This window comes from Adiantum capillus-veneris, chromosome 19, assembly GCF_014529385.1.
Source record: "Adiantum capillus-veneris isolate H3 chromosome 19, ASM1452938v2, whole genome shotgun sequence".
In the NCBI taxonomy this organism is placed as follows: domain Eukaryota; kingdom Viridiplantae; phylum Streptophyta; class Polypodiopsida; order Polypodiales; family Pteridaceae; genus Adiantum; species Adiantum capillus-veneris.
Genome location: NC_140949.1, coordinates 71,061,883 through 71,084,300, shown reverse-complemented (window position 1 = coordinate 71,084,300; position 22,418 = coordinate 71,061,883). Strand labels below are relative to the sequence as shown.

General features: G+C 47.6%; 1 protein-coding gene across 2 annotated transcripts in view; it reads left to right on the top strand.

Annotated features, from left to right (window-relative positions):
* Positions 1-22,418, top strand: part of LOC147434214 (RNA helicase, ATP-dependent, SK12/DOB1 protein) — a 233,370-nt gene that overhangs the window by 103,802 nt on the left and 107,150 nt on the right. For both annotated transcript variants that reach the window (XM_086490776.1, XM_086490777.1), the window contains exons 14-16: positions 4,806-4,961; positions 5,060-5,170; positions 5,331-5,384. In XM_086490776.1, coding sequence (XP_086346902.1) covers positions 4,806-4,961; positions 5,060-5,170; positions 5,331-5,384 — 321 coding nt within the window. The remainder of the gene's footprint in view (positions 1-4,805; positions 4,962-5,059; positions 5,171-5,330; positions 5,385-22,418) is intronic.

Sequence of the window (22,418 nt, the reverse complement as noted above, 5' to 3'; positions counted from 1 at the left end):
CTATGAGGAAAACAAGTAAAACCTGTAGACAATGGGAAGCTCGGTAAGCCATTCAGTATGGCTAAATTGTGAGTAGTCGTCATCTCCCTCAAGTATCTCCCATACTGTGTATGCTCTCTGTCGTGTGAGCATCTCTCAAGTCCCATCTCCTCTGGCTCTAACTCTCTAAGCATCTCCTCTGAGGTGTCATAGAAGACCGTTTGTGAGCTGCCTGTACGGGCATTGAAATCCCCCAGGAGTATGATGTCTCCATCTCTGGAGAACTCCCAGATATCATCATCAAGTACAGAGTAACGAGATTGTCCTCTAGGTGAAGCATATACTGAAGTGCTGGGAGGAAAATAGCATATGGCGATGTACAAGAAACGTCCAGTCTCTGCCCTCAGCCTCACCCACAAGTATCTGGCCTGATCATCTCTCCGAACTATGTGCAGTAGTGGTTGGAGCTCCTCTCTGAAAAGAACTGCTACACCTCTTGATCCTCTAGTCCCATGCGCAGATCTGGTGCATGTCCGGCAAGCTGTCTCCCATCTGTATCCTGATATGTGCGGCATCAACTGTCCTGGAGCTTGATGAGTCTCTGAGTAGAAAACAATGTCTCTGTCTCTGAAGTTGTCCTCAAAGGCCCCCACATCAAGTCTATACGAACCATTACAGTTCCAAACCGCCATCCTGAGAGTGGTCCCATAGGTCTCGCACCGTCATGTAGAGCGGTGCTCTGTAATCACTACTCGTCCATTTCTGTAGAAAGATAACTTTCCCTTCTCCCTTGCTGCTATAATCTCTGGCATGACCTCTCTCATATGTGCAAGCTGTGAGAGCGTAAGATCATCTCCTAAAAAGATACCTGTTTTCTTGAGGGTTGGCCTCTTCTTTAAAAAGTCTTTCTTTTCTTCCATGGATGGAAAGCGCAATATGAGAGCCCGTTCTTTTGAACTCTCCCCATTACCTTCACTCTTCTTGCCCACTCTGCAAGCTTGTGTGTGCGAGGGCTTCTCCACCCCATCATGGACATGAGGCTCTTCACCTCTTGGTCCACCTTATCTGAATCTTTTAGGCCGGTCACTCTCACGTGTAGAGGGCGTACCCTTCTTCGTTGTTCCTCTTCAAGTGTCTTGTTGATGATGTCGGGTGTAGTCGGGATTTCCTTGCCCTTTCCCTTCTTGACAACTTCAATCCATTTTTCAGCCTCATCAATCTTCTTTTGCGTTTTGGAGAGAACCTCCACCCATGAGGTCTTCTTTTCTCCTTCCTCCTTTATTGCTTTGCCTTGTGCTCGTATACTATTCAGCTCATCGATCATTGATGGCTGAATTTCTCCATCTTCAAGGCGTCCTCCCTCTTTGGTTTCGTCGAGTTCCTTCCTAAGGGTTGAGATGCTACCTTTTAAAGCTTGAATTTCATCCCGGAACTCCTTGCGTTCTAGTTCCCTCGCCTGTTCCTCCCTCTTTTTCCATTCAAGAATTAAATTCTTCTCTTTCTTCCACTCATCCATGTGGGCTTTGCATTCTTTCAACTCCTTTTCAATGGCTGTCATCCTCTTGCTTGTGACCATGTAGTGCGCCGCCATCCTTCTTGCCTTATTTGTTTCACTTATCTGATTCACTTTCTAAGAGAGAGGAGAGAGCGACCTATACGCACCGCATTATGCATACATGTGTTTCCACATTAAGCCTACATGGCATATATTTGCTTTCTGTACGTGTCAATGTGCAAGTTTTGTGAGTTCTGTAGTTTCCAAATTCCTTGTAAAAATCCCTGCAGGTCTGAAAAATGCAGGATTTGGAAAATTCGAAAGTTCGGAAAATCCGGAAAAGCAGAGACTGTGGAAATTCCTCCTGGAATTTTTTGAATTTTGCTGGGTGTATGTACCTGTGGGCTGAAAGGGGGGGGGGGGGGGGGGGGGGGGGGGGGGGGTTTTGATGAATGTACCTGCGGACGCGCTGTCACAGCAGCATGCAAGGGGGGGGGGGGGGGGGGGGGGGAAGGATGCGCAACGTGAGGGGGGTTGTATGCGTGAATCACAACAGCAGGCGGAGGGGAGCGGATGCGCAACGTGAGGGAGGGTGCAGGTTGCACGAGTGGAGTGCAGGCTAAGTGGCAGCAGGTTACGAGAGAGAGAGAGAGAGAGAGAGAGAGAGAGAGAGAGAGAGAGAGAGAGAGAGAGAGAGAGAGAGAGAGAGAGAGAGAGAGAGAGAGAGAGAGAGAGAGAGAGAGAGAGAGACCTCTGTGTGTGTTTATTTGGATCTGCAAGGAACAATACAAGAGAGACAGAGAGCTCCTGAGTCCTTGCGCTGCAGAACAGGAGAGGGGAGTGTTTGCGCAAGAGGAGAGAGAAAGCCTGCGTGGCCCTTTTTGCGTGGTTTGCACAATCGCGCACACGCCAAGATCTTTCTCTCTGTCCTCCCACGCGTCATCTGTCCACTTTCGCTGCTGGCGTTCGATTTCTTTTATCGCTGGCAGCTTTGCGTGGAGTTTTTTTTAATGCTATGTGCTGGGTACTTTATTAAGTGGCCCCTTTTATGCTAAGGCTTCCACGTGTGAATTCTTCAAGAAAGAGCTTCTGTATTTGGGTCACATCATTACTCGCGATGGAATTCGCGTCAACCGTGAAAAGTTGGAGAAAGTGCGAAATTGGCTCATTCTGAAGAATGTGCGCCTGGTAAAGTCTTTTTTAGGCTTTACAGGATTCTTTCGCAAATTCATCAAGGATTACTCTAAAGTTGCTGCTCCGCTAACGCAACTTGTAAAAGGAGGGGTGAAAGGACCGAAGACTTCGGGTCCTCACCGTAACGGTGACCCCCCTGTTGTCTGGAATGAGCGTCTCGACGAGAGCTTTCGGACACTAAAGCACTTGGTGACTACTGCGCCAATATTGCACATTGTGGATCCTAGCAAATCCTTTGTGGTTGAAACGGATGCTAGTGATTATGCCATTGGTGCGGCGTTATATCAGGATGGACATCCTGTTGCGTTTGAAAGTAAGAAGCTTTCTGACTCTAAGATGCGTTATCCAACGTATGAAAAGGAGCTTTACGCCGTAGTCTACGCCCTGAGAAAATGGCGGCACTACTTGTATGGCTCTACGTTTGTTGCATGGATAGATCATCATTCCTTGCACTATGTCTGTGATCAGGGTGATCTTAGAGGCCGGAATGCTAGATGGGTTGAGCTTATGCAAGAGTTTGACTTTGAGATCCGTTATAGAAAAGAATCCAGCAATCGAGTTGCCGATGCACTCAGCAGGATTCCTGAGGTGAATGCCTTGTCTATGGCTGAAATCTCGACGGACTTCTATCCCTCTCTCCGAGGGTTATGTCGTTCCGATAGCTATTTTGGCAAGATATGGAACGAGGTCGAAGCGGGGAATGACTCGCGGACAGGCTTGGGTGGTCCGGAGACCCAAGTGAGTCGTGCTAGAGAGACGAGATAGCGACAATATTCCATTAGAGGTGGATTTTTGTTCAGAAATGAAAAAGTCTGCGTGTCGGAAATCGATGAGGTTCGACAAAGGATTTTGTTTGAATGCCACGATGTTCCTAGCGCTAGGCACTTAGGCAGCCAGAGAACTTTGGCTTTGGTAAAGCGATATTTCTATTGGCCAAGGATGCGCTCTTACATAGAGAGCTATGTGAAGAGATGCGCTCAGTGTTAGGTCAATAAGGCAGAGCGTCTTAAGAAAGCTGGCTTGCTACATCCATTGGAATCCCAGATGCCAAGTGGCAAAGTATTTCCATGGACTTCATCATTGGTTTGCCAAATACTAGTCGGGGCAATGACGCCGTTTGGGTTGTGGTCGATAGACTTACAAAAATGGCGAAATTTATTTCAACAAAGTCGACAGTAAAAAGCCATGAGTTGGCGGTTTTATTTGTCGATCAGCTTTATAAGTTGTATGGTCTGCCAGAGGATATCGTCAGTGATCGAGATACTTAGTTCACTGGCCGATTTTGGCGAGACGTGTTTGCTCATCTTTAGACGAAGTTGAGTATGTCATCTTTTGACCATCCTGAGTCCGACGGACAAACTGAGAGGATGAATCAGACGTTAGAGGACATGTTGAGAGCCTATGTCTCTCATAGGCAGTCTGACTGGGAAAGGTATCTCCCACAATTAGTGTTTGCCTATAATAGTTGCAAGCATTCTGCTAGTGGATTTAGCCCATTCATGTTGATGTATGGATTTGAGCCTAAATCCTGGATTGCTATTGGCTTAGAGAAAGTCAAGGACGCATCTAGAAGTATGGTTCCCCAATCGAATGCATCCAGCAAAAACTATGCTGATAACAAGGGAGATGAATAGCATCCCAAAACGGCTCGAAGTTCTGTTATGGAAGCTGATGAGAGTGCCTCAGTGATCCAAATGCATGCTACCTCCTGCTGGAATTGCTAGCTTAAAACTTTATGGGATTTGGTGATAATGTAAAGCAAGAGAACGTGTCTATTTACAATCTGACCACTTAAAAGCTTCCATGATTCCATCATATGCTGGGATATGGCCTTATTGAATAAATAGACAATCAACTTAAGACTCCTTCAACGGGCAGTATTCAGGAGTTTGACTTTCACTGCACAGGGAAGGGGTGTATGATGTATGTGATATAGTTGACCAGCTTCACTGACCTGAGATACATAGAAGCAACCACCTTATATTTTCATATGGTTGACAGCTTGATTGAACCCAAAATATATAGAGGCAACCACCTTACAGCAGGGTTAAGGACATGATCGATACTAAATTTCTTGTAATGGACTTGATGAGGCAATTTGCATGTATTGTACTGAAGTGCGGTATGTTGTTTCCAGGTCGTGGTTTTCTGTTTTTCAAAGAACCGCTGTGATAAATCAGCAGACAGTCTAACTGCTATAGATCTTACTAGCACATCAGAAAAAAGTGAGATTCGGGTGTTTTGTGACAAAGGATTTTCAAGGCTGAAAGGATCTGATCGTCGATTGCCTCAGGTTATTGTATCTAAGATACAAGAGTAATTTGCCTGCTTTCATGCTATAGTCACCTTCTTATCTTTCTTTCCTCATATCTGTCTGCAAAAATATTCCAGGTTGTACGTGTGGAGGGCTTACTGCGCAGAGGGATTGGAGTACATCATGCAGGTCTTTTACCTATCGTTAAGGAGGTTGTGGAGATGTTGTTTTGTCGTGGTGTCATCAAGGTTTGCTTCAAAATAAATTGACTGTTACTGATGAAATGTTGAAGATGAGTGCTGAAATGAGAAGAATTTTAGTAGCCATGCAGTATTATTCTGTTTGTGGGGGGGAGCTTGTCGGTACCTTGAAAAATACTTTACTTCCTGTTTCATTTATGTGGATTAGGTTTTGTTTTCTACGGAAACATTTGCGATGGGAGTCAATGCGCCAGCTCGAACAGTGAGTATTTTCATTGACACAGCTACTTCACACTATTTGCAGAAACAGTTTTTTTCTCTTTCTGTTGTGACGTACAGGTGTCTCGATAGCTCATCTCATGATTTTGTTGTTTGAAGTTTTGAGTTGTTGCACATAGCAAAAACTTGTTGACATGTCTGGAATACGAACATATATGATGTTTCGGCATGCTCATTTAGCCTGAAAGCAGAACCAGCATTTAAAGTAGTGCATACTATGTCTCTGAATTTTTTCTTTTCCAAGAAAAAGATCCTTCCATTAGTAAAACAAACTGCCTGATGGGATACAAACTGCACCTACTAGAGAAGGCTACATGAAAAAGTGGGAAGACTCTCGCAAGGAAAGGTTAAGATATGTACACTGACGGCTAAATCAAGAGATGGAAGGAGGAAAAAGCCACACTAGTGGGCGGTACTTACGTCTAGGCGCCTCATGAACCATGGTGAAGAAGGGCCTTGGTTGCCAAAGTCGCAAGAAGGCCTCGCAATGCCCCCGTTTGGGGTTGGAGCTGCTCTGAAGTCTCTCAAACTGTCCCCTGAGTGTATGGATCAGCTTCAGCTAGATGTCACGTACAGTTTCGGCTGCTAGGACGGGACGAGCCTCCAAGATGCAAAAGCATCGGGCTCTCCAGATGAACCATAGTGTCAGGCTACATTTGACCTCGCAACAACACACTCTTATCTTTGCTCCACTTATGAGGTACAAGCTTTGTGAAGGGCTGGAGAGTAGGCCCGCCTCCCTGTATCACAATCATCCAAATGACTGAAGGCTAGCTACCAAAAGTGCGGGCATTAGCAGAAGAATCCAAAGCCAAACCTGTTGTGCCATGGGACAGTCCCATAGATAGTGATGCTCTGTCTCAAGGGGATGGTCGTAAGCGGTTTGCGGTAGAACATAGTGGCTCTCCTTGGTTGTCTATTATCTTACATGCACCCCCAAAAATCTGCCAAGAACTCAGACGTGAGACCCTCCTCCTGCCAATGGTCTGCTGCAGCAGGATGAGTCTCTCTCCTCGTTGTAAGTATCTGCGTCCCAGTCGTGCTGTATACTGAAAAAAGGGGATCCCCGTGTGATCGGCTGAAGCAAAAGATCCCGCCAAAACCACTCGCTCAGGTCCCACTGCACTCGTACCAGAGGGCGGCACTCCCAAGCCCACAACCGCCATTCTCTTGCTTCAAGAGCTGACAGGTTAGGGTCTATCACACAAGTCCTCCCACTAATGCCCAGAACTCGAATCTGCTGAAAACAACAGGTCCACTTCTGATGCCTCAGTAGTGACTCTGTAGAGGTGACCCTCTCTTTGAACCTCAAAGAAGATGCAAAAACCTGTCTGAAATCAGTGAAAACCCCCATCCAATATGGAGCTACTGGGTCAAGAGTGTGCCACTGTCACAAGGTGGGCACCACGTGCCAATAGAAAAGAACAGATTGAACATACTTTTAGCACTTCAATAACAACTGAACTGAAAGAGAGAGAGCACACGCGACACAGAGTGGCGGAATTCCACCTCAGAGAGTATTGGCCCCAAACCTTGGCACCCCTTTCGGTATTTCTTTATATTTCTTGAACTCTGTACAATGCCGGTACTCGCGCTTTGCACCTTCACCAAGAAGACTGCCAGAGACCGAGCCCTTTGCACATATTTAAAGGTCCTTGGCCTCAAAAGCAGTTACATGAAAAGTAGTAAACTTAAAAGCATCTGGTCCAAAAGCTGCCAGCACAAAAGCAGGAAATTCGTACAACTGCTATGTCAGGAGCGCAATTCGCGGAAATCCGTATAGGGTCCCACGTCAGTAGGTCAGCGCAAATTTCGGAAATCCATATAGGCCTACCACGTCATCAACGTAAAACGCGGGCGTCCGTACTGACTGCCACATCAGTTTTTATGCTTTTTTTTGTGTATGTGTGTGTGTGTGAGGGTCCAGCCCTATTTTAATGCCTTTGTGTCACTTGGGCCCCATCGGACGGGGTCTTATAAGTTGGTGGGAAGTCTTCTTCTTTTGTTGCTTCTTCTTCTTAGGGTTTAGGCCCCTCGGCCGGGATCTGCGGGTCGGCTCCGTTCTTCTGTGGCTTGACTCATCAACAATTTATGACAGCCACTCTGCTGGTACAATGTCCCGACATATGCTCTGCAACCCCCTCATGTCTCGTAGTTGAACGCTCGGAGTCTCCATGTAAGGTGCAGCGGAAGTGAATGTTGAACTTTGCTCAAGATGAGTGCTTCGAACTGTGCTCAAGGTACCTTTTACTTACGGAAGGGAGAGCCTTCCATTCCTTTAGTGAGAGAGTGCAATGATCACAAACAAAGTGGCAAACATTGTGAATGAAGGTACTGAGTCTGAGAGATAGAGAAGATTACGACACCAGAATGTAGTCAAAACCCTCCTCCGAAGGCCCAACTCTCTATGGCGAGAGCAGTCTACTATTGATTGCACGAATGTCTACAATTCTTGGACTTGCCGACGATGTCGACGACGACGAGACTGGCTGAAATCTGAAAACGCTAATGGGTGAAATCTGCAAATCTTTATCTGCTGAATTCTGACTCTATGTCAGTGACGATGTCGATGACGACGATGCGACGATGACGCGCTGAAAACGCAGATGCTGAAGTCTATGTTTTCCGGGTTGAAACTGCAAACTACACTGGATCTGACCGTGCGGCGAGGATCTACTGCGGGAAGGTGAGATCCGCGAGGTTCGGGACTTCTACTGCGATGTCTGACTGTTGAAAACTGAAAACGTTGGTGCTTCTTGGTGTTCCGTCGTAGTGAATCTGCAAAACGCTATGCTGATGCAAAAATGCTAGGGCTGAAAACTGTCTTGCGGTGGAAATCTGCTAACGCTAGGGCTGATCTACTGTCTTGCTGTTGCCAGGGCTGATCTGCCGTGCAAAAAATGCCTGGCTGTTGGTTCTGTGTGAAAACGCTAGGCTTGCATCATGCAAAAACACTAGGTCTTTAGTTTGGGGGGTCTTGCTTGAGAAGGTGCACTATGGATGTCCAGTCCCTGTTGCCTCTTCTACCCAAAAGTGCTAGCGCTAGGTTTGCTTATATACTTGGCTACTGAATTTGCCCTACCTAGTTCCCAACAAAAGTCAGTAAAAAATAATAAGTGAAAAATGTCAAAATAGGAAAAATAGGTCCATGCACTATAAAAATGCTCTTGATGGGTTCTGACTGAAATCTGATGATCATGCTGTGTGCAACCAAAGGATATGCATCTACTCTAAGTGCTTGGGCATGCACGGTTTGCGAACAGACTTACAAAAGTGCCAGAACACTTCCTAAACTAGGCTGACTGAATTGAACTGAACCCATGTCATGAAGTAGCTTGTCCACGTACACATAGGGTTAGATGTGCACGTGACATTCCATAGGACGTGCTATAAATTGCAGCGAGTTACCGAAAGTACGAACTGTATCTTGTGTCATGGGACCCGAAGAGACATGAGGTCGACTGCTGTCAACCTTGTGACCGTGTTTTGACCAAGGGGTTCCATGTAAATGGCTACCTCAATCATTCCTCAATGCGTGTGGGCCGGTGTAGCAGGGCTATAGTGTCACTTGTAGAGGACAGGCAATTAGTTACAGTTGGTATGGGGGTCTGGGTTTCACATTGTTTGGACTCTTACTTGGACAGTGACAGGTGGCAGAGATAGAGGTGGTGGTCTAGTGGACACCATGGCTAGTCCACTACCACCACAGTTTGCAGATAGACTTAGCTGGACTACAATATTTTGCTATCCGTTTGTGGCTCTTTATGATGGTATATATGTGTAGTTGATTCTAGTTGTCGTATGTTTCGTCGGCTTCCTATGGTCTAGTGTCTTGTGTCCAGCACCGCACATGTGCACTCTCCCTGCACGTTGGAGCCTCGACACCCCCATTGTACCTGTGAGTCCTGGACTTGGAGCTGAGTGTGCTGCCAACCACAGTCTGTACTGGTTCCATGAGTTAGTCGAGTTCCATGGTGTTCGGAGTTTATTGTTGTGTGTTTAAGTTGCTTGTTCCATTGCCGTGATGTGTTATCTTTCTGTTGGAGTGAGGTTTCACGCATATTGCATTGAGGAGCACCCCCTGTAGACAGCACGACACTTTTCTTGCTAGAGGAGCTCTCATTTTTGGCACACCCGATGGGACCTCAACGAAAGTCTCACTCCTCTCCAGAAGCATACATGGTGGAGAAGTTAGCTGGTTCAGCCCCTTGCTTGGTGTCTATTGTGCTTGTGTGGTCCAGCTTAGTCTAGACCAGCTTTGCCCTCGTGGAGCTTGGTCTAGTCCATCTCCCCTCGTCCAGCTTGGTCTAGCTGGTCTAGTCTCTCTTGCCCCTATCTAGCAAGAGTGGTGTAGTTGAGTCTAGCATGGTTTGGTCCTGTGGGTCAAGACTATCCAGCAAGCTCAAGGGTTTTTGCGGCTAGAGCTTGGGTGAATTTGTTGCTACTGCATACACATAGAAGGCATCTAAAGATCGATAAAGCCCACTACTGAGTCATCTAAAGTACTATCACCGAAAACGCCAACCTTTCGTGCCGAGTAAAAGTCCACCAGCCTTGCTACCCCTACCCTCCTACGCATCTATTGCCACTCTTTCAATCAGTTCTTCACCTCCCAGGTCATCTTCCCCAGTACACTTTTCACCAACTGGGTTACAACAAGCTTTTGAGCAACAGGCTCCTGAGCAGGCAGCCATGGAGGAGTTGACAAGCATTTTGGCTAAGGTGAACATAAAGTTTCCGACTTTCTAAGGAATCTCCATAGAGGATGCAAACGTACCGTGCTAGGAGATTTGTCTCCCTCGGTAGGGGTCGTGGCCTCAACAAAGAAGAAGCCTACCTCGTGCTCTTCCCATCAACCTTGGATAGCCTAGTAGATAAATGGTACAGTCAGTTTGTTGAGAACAACTTTACTACCTAGGCAGCACTAAGGCAACAATTTTGTGAAGTTTTCAAACCATGTGACTTTCGAGAGAAGGTTCTGGACGAGTTGACAAACCTAGTGTTGCAGCCAAATGAGACTTTTGCAAAACTCTTGACAATAACAAAGTCTTTGGTTGCCAAGCTTCCCCGGCAATCAGGAGAATTCATGGTCAAGAAGTGGGTGGAAAAGGCTCTCCCCAAGACTTCTGAACAAAAACTGAGAGAGTCTCCGATCTGAAGCCACTCTAGAGGAGATTGTTGTTGCTGGTACTAGGATAGAAGGGGCAAGGATGCTATTCAACGACCCTCCTCAGGTAGAGACTGCCTCAGTACTCTTGGAAAGTCCATCTGACCCCTTGACTTCTTTACTCAGGGAACTACAAGCACTGAAGTTGCAAGGAGCTCTTCAAGAGGAGAGATCCTTCTCTCTTCAACAGGAGAAGCCTCCACATCAATATGCTATGGACTGGATCAAGCCGGAGCTAGAAGAGCTCAAGGCTGAGCAGTTTACTAAGGCTATGGTCTGATGTAGCTCATGTCGCTCTCCATAGCATCCTCCATCCCCCCTTCGACCTTGTTACCACCTCTGTGAAGGATCTGGACATGAAGACAAGGATTGCTATTACCTAAAGGGATTGCGCTAACTATAGCAGAGCCTTGCTCTTACTCTTCCACAAGGGTTAGAACCTACATCTAACATGGTTTTCCCATATGACCATCCAAACTACATGCCACCCTTGCTGAATACATCCACTATGCAAGGTATGCAGAGCAATTTTCCATCTCAGAGCTTCGATCATGCTAATGCTTCGTCACCCCCTCAGAGCTTCTACACCTGAGCCTCCACTTCCATGCAACAGGAGCAATGACCATCTTGTCCCTCGGCTCGCCCATCCAATCGGCCCATTTTGTGCTACAAATGCGGGGAATATGGGCATTATACCAAAGCAGATATCCTATGCTAGAAGGATGTCCTCCTTGCGGACATTGCCTTGAGGCTCAAGATCACTACAGTAAGGACTGTCCAGACTCCAAAACCTCGTGCATCTACATCTTCAAGCCCAAGTTAGAGCCAACTTGAATTCACCTTCCCCAACTCTATCTGATAGGAGTCAACACCATCCCTCAACTGTCACCTTCTACTCATGTGGTGGCCCTTCATGACAAATTCGAGCAGGTAGAGGAGCCCACTGGTGTTTTCACTCCGGCCGAGAGGGCAACCATTGGTCTGAACCTTCCAGCAAGTTCCACTTTTCTACCCACTATCTCAACAGTGAATAACCTTGCTTCGACCAGTCGACAAGGCATAAACTAGTGCCAAGAAAGTATCTTGCTCTCTGCTCTCCGATATTGATGGGGCTTGCTTGGAAGCAGTAGCTAACCTACAACAGATCAAGGTATCAAAGAAGACACTAGTAGAAAAAAAAAAAGCTTGCAGAGACTATCTTAAAGAACACCTTCCAACAAGTGTCCCTCTATGGCATGCTTTGGCTAGATGCGGGTTTTCAAAGTGACACCTTTACCATTATTCAATCACTTTACCCTGGAGCAAGTCCTAGAGGCCTATATGTTATTGTACCCCGTTGCTCCCTTGACTGATTATATAATCCCTCATCTCACTGTGTCCATCTTGGGGTGGCAATTCTCAGGAGTGATAGTGGATGGTGGATCTGGCATCAACCTCATGCCTGAGTTCACCATGTTGGCATTAGGTCTACAGCCTTCCCGACCCACCCCCTTCACTGTTACTTTGGTCGACCAGAGGACAATCTACCCATTGGGCATAGTGGACAAGGTGCCTTTGCAGGTACTGGACTTCCCCTTTAGCTTGGATTTTGTTGTGGTCTGTGTTCCTCAAGTTGAGGGAGGATTTCCTTTGCTCATTCAACATTGGTCGACCATGGTTGCGGCACACTAAAGCGCTAAATGATTGGGGCAATGACGCCATGTGGATACAAGCTCTGGATCCAGTGGTGCAACATAGTTCCTTGTCTGTGGAGTCCTACCCCGAACTGGAACAACCTACCCCACCTTACAGGGCCAGAGTAGGACTTGCGTGAGTGGCTGGAAGCTATAAAGTCTATGCCTTGTCATGTGGTTTCTATTCAATCTTTGCCTGAGGATACACCATCCTAGCCTAGAAGCAGGTGTGGAGGTCATAGAAGCTGATGACTCCGGTCCTCCTCGTGTGAAAGCTTATGGGCTTGGTAAGCCTCTAAAGGATCATAGAAGAGGCAAGAAAACTCCTTTACAAGAGTTCACCCTAACACCAACCTGCCCCTCAGTCCCTTCTGAGTTTGACTCTGTGACCGAGCCAAAGCTCTCCTCTATGTCTGATGAACTACCCTTCGACAAGCTTCCGCAAGGATGGTTATAAGAAGAATACGCTGATTTCAACATTGATGAGACACCAGCTCATGATGTCTCTATGCTCCTAGAAGCAGCAACCTGTAGCGCGAATAATGTGTCGTGCTCTCTACAGTGGGTGGTCCTCAGTGCAATGTGCGTGACAATCTCACTCAAACAGACTGAATCTCCCTCAAACAGACAGAACAGAAAGGAAACAATAGACGTCAACAAAGCTCGCAAAGACACAACAGCAGACTAGAACATATGACTCGACTATCTCAAAGACTGATACAGACTCTGGCAGCACACTCAGCTCCAGCCTAGGACTCACAGGTACAATGGGGGTATCGAGGCTCAGATGTGCCGGGATGGTGTAGACGTGCTCTGTGTAAAAACCCACTCTAGACGACTCAGTACAAGATAATACCACTGGCCCAAAACGACTACTCATGTACAATCATCAAGAGACACGAACGGCTCATAAAGAACATCATCTAAGTCTATCCCTACTGGGTGGCGGTGGTATGTCCACTAGACCACCTTGCCACGTGTCTCTGCCCAAGTGTGAACCGACCAGACCAAAGACTAACTGACCAAAGCCCAATTGTAAACTACTGTCCTGTGAAAGTGAAAGTGACACTGTAGCAGGCTACAGGTTGCCCGCCACAAGACCGATGCTCGTCCCGGAGAGCGGAACTGAAGAACTGAACTATCGGCGATCTACTGTTGGTGGTCGGATGATGGAGGAGGAGTAGGAGTCTGGAATTAAGGTGGGTAAGGAGATGGAGGCCAAGTGTATGGTGAGGGGTAGTGGCCATGAGGAGGGTACATCGGGTATGGAGTAGCCACCCCATGAGCAGCAGGCTGCGTCAGGTGAGACGGTTGAGGGTGAGTAGGTGGAGCTGGTGGAAACCCAAGAAAAGACTGGGCAGGCTGCGAGGGTGGAACAGGTTGTTGGAATCCCAGGAAGCCGTAGAAGTGCTGAGGAAAGGATGGGGATTGGGAGGGGGAGGCCATAGAGGGACCATGAAATTGTGATGAGACCAATCCTGTTGGCTTAGACTCTATATTTGTAGGATTTGCTTTCTCTGCTGTTTGAGAATCCCCTGAATGTGCTTTGGAAACGTCTGTCTGTGTCGGTATCTGTGTTGCCATAGCAAGAACTTGTGGAGAAACCGGGGTTGTAGTTGTAGTTGTAGCTGTAGCTGTAGCTGTAGCTGGAACTGCCTGTGAAATGGCTATAGCTTGGTATTTTGCACAAGAGGGACACAGTGTATGTACCACAGGAGAGAGGTCATGAATTGTTGCGATCATATCATTTGCCTCTTTTAATCATAGTTACCGGGGAACGCCCCCTAGCCCCCGTTCTGGCGTTCCGGGGGGCAGTTCCCTTCCCGAACGTTCCGGAACGTCCCGGAATGTCTGACGTTTCGGGTGGCCAATGCAAACCGGAACGGCCGTTCCGGAACGTTCCGAAACGCCCCCGGACCGTTCCGGAATGCCCCTGGAACGGCCAATGGCTACAAACAAATTTGGCAAAAATTGAAAAAATTGAAGTAAATGTTTGGGCTTCTTTCGAAAGTGTGCAAGGCCTCAAGAACTCATAAAATGCACCCCCCTCCCCCTTTCTCTTCACAAGCTAATTCTCAAGGCTCAAGCTCTCTCCCTCTCACTCTCAAGATCTCTCCCTCTCAAGACTCACTCTCTCAAGGCTCAAGGCTTCAAGCCTTCAAGCTCTCTTCCTCTCCCTCCCACTCTCTCAAATCTCTCCCTCTCCATCTCACTCTCTCTCTCTCTCTCTCTCTCTCTCTCTCTCTCTCTCTCTCTCTCTCTCTCTCATCATCTAGTCATAGCAAGGTTGAATGGTCTTCAAAACGAGTTTTTTGTGAGTATTAGAGTCAAAGCACTCTAATACTCCTTGTATTTAAACACAAGGAGCTAAAAATTGCACTATTTGGGTGTTTTTTATACATCCCGTTCCGCGACGTTCCCGTTCCGGACCCCTAGCCGTTCCCCCGTTCCGCGGGGATCCCGTTGCCGTTCCCGTTCCGCGTTCCGGGTAACTATGCTTTTAATTGTTTTTGCTGAGTGTGGACAATATGTTTGAGGTCCACTACCTGTTGAGTTAAGATTCTTATGCGATCTTGAGCTGTAGCAATGAAATTGTCCCTATCCATCGCTCGTTGAAGATGAGCCTGCACTTTCCTTGTCATACCGTCATAGCAAGGGCGATGCAGACCGTTGGTACCTTGCAATGAGAGGGCTACATTGATAATCGTCGAAATGGCTCTTCTGTCTGCCTCTAAAAGTCTGTCGGCCCGAGGCGCAAAAGTATCATATGTCATGCTTGTCAGATGTAGGTGTCCCAGAGCTAGATGGCCCTACAGTATCCTTCGGTGCCCTAGCATTATCCCTAGGTGCCCCTGCACTAAGAGTAGTACGTGGTGCTGGCGACACAACTGGAGGTTGTGTTTTAGTGATTGCAACACTACTCACAAGAGGTGGTGTGAAAGTTGAGGTGGCCACAGAAGTAGACATACGCACTGTTGGTGTTGTAGTATGGACGTTAGAGATTTTGACCTGTGATTCTGAGAAGGGTAGTGTTGCTAGCTGCTTAGATGAATCTTTTTGTACCTTTGCCCTCTTGCGCAAGATGCCTTTTCCTTTTGGCCATTTTGGAACGGTCTTGCTCTTTTGGATCATCTTGAAGGGTGAGAACTGCTTTTGCATCTGTCTTTTGCTGCATAATCTGCACTACCCAATACATAATAGGGGCTGCATAGCAATTGAACGTTTCCTCTTTCCCTTTACGCTGAGTCCGAAAACGCTTTGCCCTGTCCTGTAGCACTTTAAACAACAGATGGTGAAATGGATACGGCAGGCAGTGGTATAGACAAAAAAAAGCATCGCATATTGCTGGAGAACCCGGAGAAGATGGAACCCCCGTTCTTTCCGGTGCATGCAGTAAAAAATAATACTGTAACACTGAATACAGCTGTTGACTCCTGTGATAGTCTGGATGTGAGTCCAGCAAAAGTTCTTGACAAGCATTTGCAGTTTCTTCTGGTGAGAGATTAGAGAAGGTTTTTGTTGCGGGTAGAGGAGCCAACACAATCAATATTCCCAAATCCTGTCCGATATCCTCCACTATAAGTGTAGTACCATTCAGCTTTGGAAAAGTGAGCAAGAGGGAAGTTTGCTTGGCAGTAGAGATATTGCAGGACAAATCGGCCTGAGCCAACATTTGAAGACCCAAGTGTATCATTTGCTGTTGAGAGAACACATCCTTGAGTGCTGGATTCGGAGCCTGTAAATGCTCTCAATATTAAAGGTACCTTGGAGAGGGCACCAGATGGGCGAGGCACTTGGAGAGTGGTGACCCTGTCATCAGTGACTGACTAGGGCGAATCTTCCTCTGAAGATTCCTCTGAAAGCTGCTCTGAACTAGGAGTGTAATCTGATTTACTGGCAGAGCTATCCCTAGAGGCAGAGGACTCTTCCTCAGATTGGAGATGCCTTTCTCTATTGCGAGTTCTAACCGTCTTGTTCAATTGTGCCTGAGAATCTATACTGATTGATGAGTCCCACTGTAGCAGGAGCAAGGACGAGACCCACTTCGGTACTGGATGACGGACTGAACAGAGTGCCAAGGCTATAATAAAGGCTCTCTGCTTTTCGCTTTTGCTTTTCGCATGTAAAACGTTCTCTCCTCTTCTCTTTTGCTTTTCGCAGGTAAAGTATGCCCTTGCCGCCCGAATTGCTTTTCGCAGGATAAGTGGCGCTTGCTTTTTATTTATTATTTATTTTTAGGCGAGGGGCGAGGGGCTAGAGGCGAGGGACTAGGGGCTAGGGGCTAGGGGCGAGGGGATGGGGAGGGCTAGGGCTAGGGGCGAGGGACGAGGCGATGGACAAGGCGAGAGGCGAGGGGCTAGGGGCGAGGGAATAAGAGGTGAGGGCGAGGGGCGAGGGCCAGAGGGTGAGGGGCGAGGGGCGAGGGCCAGAGGGTGAGGGGCGAGGGGCTAGGGCGAGGGAATAGGGGGTGAGGGCGAGGGGCTAGGGGCGAGGGAATAGGGGTAATGGGGCGAGGGAGAGGGGAAGGAGGTGAGGGCGAGAGGGTGAGGGGGGCTAGGGCGAGAGGCGAGGGGCTAGGGGCGAGGGAATAGGGGTGAGGGCGAGGGGCTAGGGGCGAGGAATAAGTTAGGTCAAGGGCGAAGCAAGCCAAGGCTAGGGCGAGGGCGGGAGTAAGGGAGCCAGAGGCGAGGAGAGAGGGAAAGCACTAGGGCTAGGATTAGGGCTAGGGGGGGTTGAGAGGATAGACAAAGTCGAGGGTAGAAAAATAAAGAGGGAGTTTTAACGCGTAGGAACTATCCCAGAGATCTTAAAGATCTAGTGACGACCAATACATAGACTTGATTAATAGAAAGCATGGATAATTTCGAGGTACTCAGAACGAATGAGCAGTGGTAGATAAAACGCGAAGTACTTTTATAAATACCCCACTCAATGATACAAAGGCATTTATGCATATCAAAGAACTGAGATTCACTTGAGAGGCAAAAGCTGAGAAAAGGAACCGAGTCGAGATTGAGGATTGAGGAGATTCGGTTATGTCCAAGACCGACAGGGATTGAAGACAGAGAGAGTGAAGGATAGAGTTGATCCAAGTCCAGAATCAAACCTATGAGCTTAACAGAGTCTGCAGCAGGAGAGCTGTCTAAGGAGAGGGTCTAAGAGATAAGATAAAACGGAACAGCAAGATGCGGAAAATAGTGATTCCGAAGTTATTTAAAGGTTCAAGAGTCGACGAAGCTCAACACTTGATTGTTGCGCGGTTAGACCCTTGAGCGGCAGCTTAAGTATGATAGCATTTGATCCGAGATCCATTCACTAAAGGCAGAGAAACTCCTTCGAGAGTGGCTAATTGTACAGCTCCGTGGGGTAGAATCTCCATTAACTTATATGGTCCTTGCCATGCTGGGACCAACTTCTTTGCTTTTTTCAGAAACTTGGCCTGATAAAGTAGCACCATTGCTCCTTGCTTTATTTGCGGCTTTCTGAGATGGCGATCATGCCAGGCTTTACGACGAAGCTGCTCTGCCTCTAGAGCCAGTGAAGCCAAACCTCGGCTTTCCTCCAAAAGGAAAAGACGAGATACAGATGCTGACCCCAAATTTTCATTAGCACGAAGACTGCCCACTCGCGGGGATCCTGAGTTGAATTCGAAAGGTGCTATCGCTTCCAAACCGAAAGCCAATTGAAATGGGGTGTGATTGGTTGTGGCTTTGAAAGAAGTTCGATATGCCCAAAGTGTACCATGGATAGCTTGAGCCCAAGTCGAGGGATGAAGATGACATGCTTTCCGCAAAAGTGCTATCAGAACCTTATTAGTGCTCTTAGCCTGCCCGTTCGCTCTAGGGTAATAGGAACAAGATTTTCGGTGAAAAATCTTGTAGTTGGCCAGCAAGGTAGAAATTGTTTCATTCACAAAGTGACTATCCCTGTCACACTGGTGATTTCCAAGGGACATCCAAACGTGCACAAAATATTTTCGTATAGAAACTTGGCTACCGTAGTGCCAGTGCAGTCCGTTGTTGCAAGAACCTCTGCCCACTTTGTTGCGTAGTCTGTAGCCACCAAGAGATACTTTCGATTGCCGGGTTGGGCAGAGGGAGTAATTGGACCTACAAAATCTATGCCCCATCTCTCAAAGGGTTGCCATGCCATAGAGACCTGCAGAGGGCGGTTTGACTGTTTGCTCGGTTTAGGGTCACAATGCTGACATACATTGCATGCCTTTACATAGGCAATTGCGTCGCGAAAAATATAGGGCCACCATAAGCCACACTGGAGAATCTTTTGTGCAGTAATATGACCAGGGTAATGGCCACCAGCGGGACCACTATGGGCATCCTCTAAAATATACTTGACTTCATGAGGGGAGACACACCGCCTCAGAACACCATTGTGCCCTGATTTGTATAGCTGGCTCCCAATCAAAGTGAAAGGCCTAGCCTTCAACAGCAAGTGTCTCTTTGGCAGGGGAGAAGCATTCTCTGGGTAGAGGCCAGTAGAAAGCAGATGCAAAACATCGCCGTACCATTCCGGAGTTGTATCCACCTTAAAGAGACTGCTATCAGGAAAGTCGTTTGCAACCCCTGTTGCTTCTTCACTAGTGTAAACGCGAGAAAGGTGGTTGGCAAGGACATGATGTTTGCCGGGCCTGAGTACCACTTCGAAATCGAACTCTTGAAATAAGAGTAGCCATCGCCATACTCTAGCTGCAACCTACGGCTTGTTGAGCAGATATCGCAGGGCATGGTGATCAGTAATAACTGTGAAGTGGACCCCTAATAAGTAGTGCCGAAATTTTTGCAGAGCATACACAATAGCTAAAGCTTCCCTTTCTGTGGTGCTATAGTTGCACTCTGCCTTGGTGAGTAGGCGACTTGCATAGTGAATAGGGCGATCCAGATTATACTCCTTACTAGGTTGAGTCAGCATCGCACCCACAGCGAGTTGACTGGCATCTGTATGCACATGAAAGGTGAGAGACCAATCGGGAGCTACTAAGATAGGCGCTTCAGTGAGGCGTTTTTTAAGGTATGCAAAAGCTTCAGCCTCTGCCTTTGACCATTGAAAGGGAACATCAGCACTGGTTAGGCGGGTTAGGGGTTGAGTCACCTGTGCATACATGAGTATAAACCTGCGATGATACCCTGTGTGGCCTACAAAGCTCTGTACCCCTTTTGGGTTGATGGGAGGTGGTAACTTTAAGATTGCCACAATCTTCTCTGGGTCAGGCGCTAAACCTTTAGCAGACAGCACATGGCCTAGAAGTGTGCCTTCAGTAATAACCAAAAAATGACATTTGTTAGGATTTAGCTTTAGGCGTGCCTCTCTGTACCTGAGGAAGACAGCAGAGAGCTGAGCGAGGTGTTCCTCTAGGTTTTCCACTGGGGTTGAACATTGAGAACGTGAGAAGGTCGAAAAATCGTCCATGAAGATGCGAAGATGATCCGTAAGCACAGGACAAAAGATGAGATATACCGCCCTATTGAAAGAAGGTGGGGCATTTTTCAACCCAAAAGACATTCGAGTGTATATAAAAATACCCCAGGGAGTCACAAAGGCCGTTTTTAGCTGATCACCTGGATGGATGCCCAACTGATTGTATCCACTAAACCCATCCATGAAACTGTACAATACATGCCCTGCCACATCTTCGAGCACACGCTCAGTGAAAGGTGTTGGGAAACCATCTGGGATAGTTACCTTATTCAGAGCACGATAATCTACGCACACACGGATTTTGTTGGACTGCTTCATAGGCGCTGTCACCATGGGTGATAACCACTCAGAGTGCTCCACAGGTACAATGATCCCTGCCTCTTGCATTTTTTCTAACTCTGCCTTGACCGCCTCAGCATACTTCGGGTTGAGCTTGTAAGCTCGGCCTCTTACAGGCTTAGCCCCTTCAACCAAAGGTATAGTGTGGACACCCAATTCTGGTGGAACCTCCTCTAAATCCTTGTAGGACCAAGCAAAAACATCTTTAAAAGAGTGTATGAAAGAGACTACCTGATTGAGTAATGCGGGATGCTCCCATAACCAAGCTGCTAACAGTACGTGCTGAGGGTTGTCAGGATCTCCCAGGTTGACTTCTCTGACCGGGTCCGGGGGTGTAGCTGGAGAGGGTGCTTCTGAAGATGAGAGGTGAGCTGCCTCTTGGAGCTTCAAGACATCATGTGCAGGTGTTTGATCGATTGGAAACTCTGCATACTCTTCTTGTAACCATCCCTGTGGGAGCTCCTCGAAGGGTAAATCTTCATATGCAGACATGACAGAGTGCTTTTGAAGGGGGTCCGACTTGGGAGATGCTCTAGGAAGGGGGAAATCTATGGCGAGTGCATGCAGAGGAGATTTCTTCCCCCTTCGGTGATGTGTTATAGGTTCCCCAAGACCGAGGGCTTCCATCGGCGGGTCATTTGAAGCATGAGAATTTGGGGCTGACACACTTACTTCTTCGACTGTTGTACTGTCTGCTGTAGGACTTTAGACATCTGTGTCCTCTCGAGGAGTTTGAAGAGAGAGTGTCACTGGCGGCATAGTTAAGTTTTGAGTAGAGACCATGTAGCATGGCATCGATGTGGTAGCTTCCAACCACTGTAGCAGGTCCTCATCAGACCCGTCAGGTGGGATGGGCTGCTTAGGGTCGGGGTTGGACTGCACTGACAATGAGCTGTGCTGAGCCACTGGATCCATCCCTCCTTCAAGCCGGATTGGTTGCATTTGGGAGCCGGGAGTGTGTATCCACATGGCGTTGTTTCCCCAAATCATGAAGTGCCTTAGTATGCCGCAACCATGGTCTACCAATCAGCAAAGGGAATCCTCCCTCCACCTGAGGAAGACTGACCACCACAAAATCCAAGCTAAATGTGAACTCTTGTACCTTCAAAGGCACCTTCTCTACTATGCCCACAGGATAGACTGTCCTCTAGTCTGCCAATGTAACAGTGAACGGAGCAGGGTGAGTAGGCTGCAGATCTAAGGCTGACATGGTAAATTCATACATTAGATTGATTCCAGACCTACCATCCACTATGACGCCTGAGAATGACTGCGCAAGAATAGATACAGTAAGACGTGGACTTTTATAGTTGGTGAGGGGAGCAACTGGATATGAAATCATGTAGGACTCTAGGGGCTGCACAGGTAGGTGCCCGCCACTAGGCCCTGTACCAAGGTACAAAGATTGAATTATTGAGAGGGTGTCACTTCTAAGGGTTGCATCTAGCTGGAGCATCTCATAAAGAGACACTTGCTGAAAGGTGTTCTTCAAGATTGCTTCCGCTGTGGGCATAGCTCCTACAACCTGGGTCTCCTCAGAAACTTTGACCTGTTGCAAGTCAGCTACTGCTCCCAGGAAGGCTCCATCAATGTCCGAAAGCATTGAGATTGGCCTATTCTCTGCACCACTACGGGTGCGACATTTTGAACAGGTTGCGGAAGTGTTGGACCGGATGGTCCCGTTGGCAAATTTAAACCCAAGGCTGCTCTTTGTGCTCGAGTGAGCACCCCGGTAGGCTCTGCTGCTTGTTGTGGTTGAACTGTATGTGTAGTAGGTGCTGGCTGAGGGGTGGTATTCACTGTGATTAGATTGATTTTCGGGAATGTAAACTCTTGTTGATTTTGATTTGGGCCTGAAGATGAGGATGCCCTTTGTTTGGGACAATCTTTACTGTAGTGGTCCTTAGACTTCGGACAATGTCTGCAAGGAGGAGACCCTTCAAGTAAAGGACACTTACTTTGGTAATGCCCATATTCACCGCATCTGTAGCATAGGATTGGCCGATTAGACGGACGAAACGGGGGACGAGGTGGTCGCTGCTCTTGTTGTTGCATGGTGCTGGAGGCTAAGGTGTAGAAACTTTGGGGAACTGAGGGAGTACTGGCATGATAAAAGCTGTGGGGTGCAAAGTTGTTGTGTATAGCTTGCTGCATAGGGAGTGTTGTCAGCAATGGAGGCAACGGGTTTTGATGGCCGTAGGGTGAGACCATGTTGGATGCAGGTGCTAGCCCTTGTTGGAGAGAAGGACCTAGATTTTGTTGTATTTGCCGCAATCCTTTGATATAGTAACAATCCTTATCTTAGTGCCCAGATTTTTCGCAGAAGTGGCAATAAGCCCGAAGGGGACAGTCCTATGGAGGATGTGCAGGAGAGCGACAAGAGCTGCACCATACCATAGCT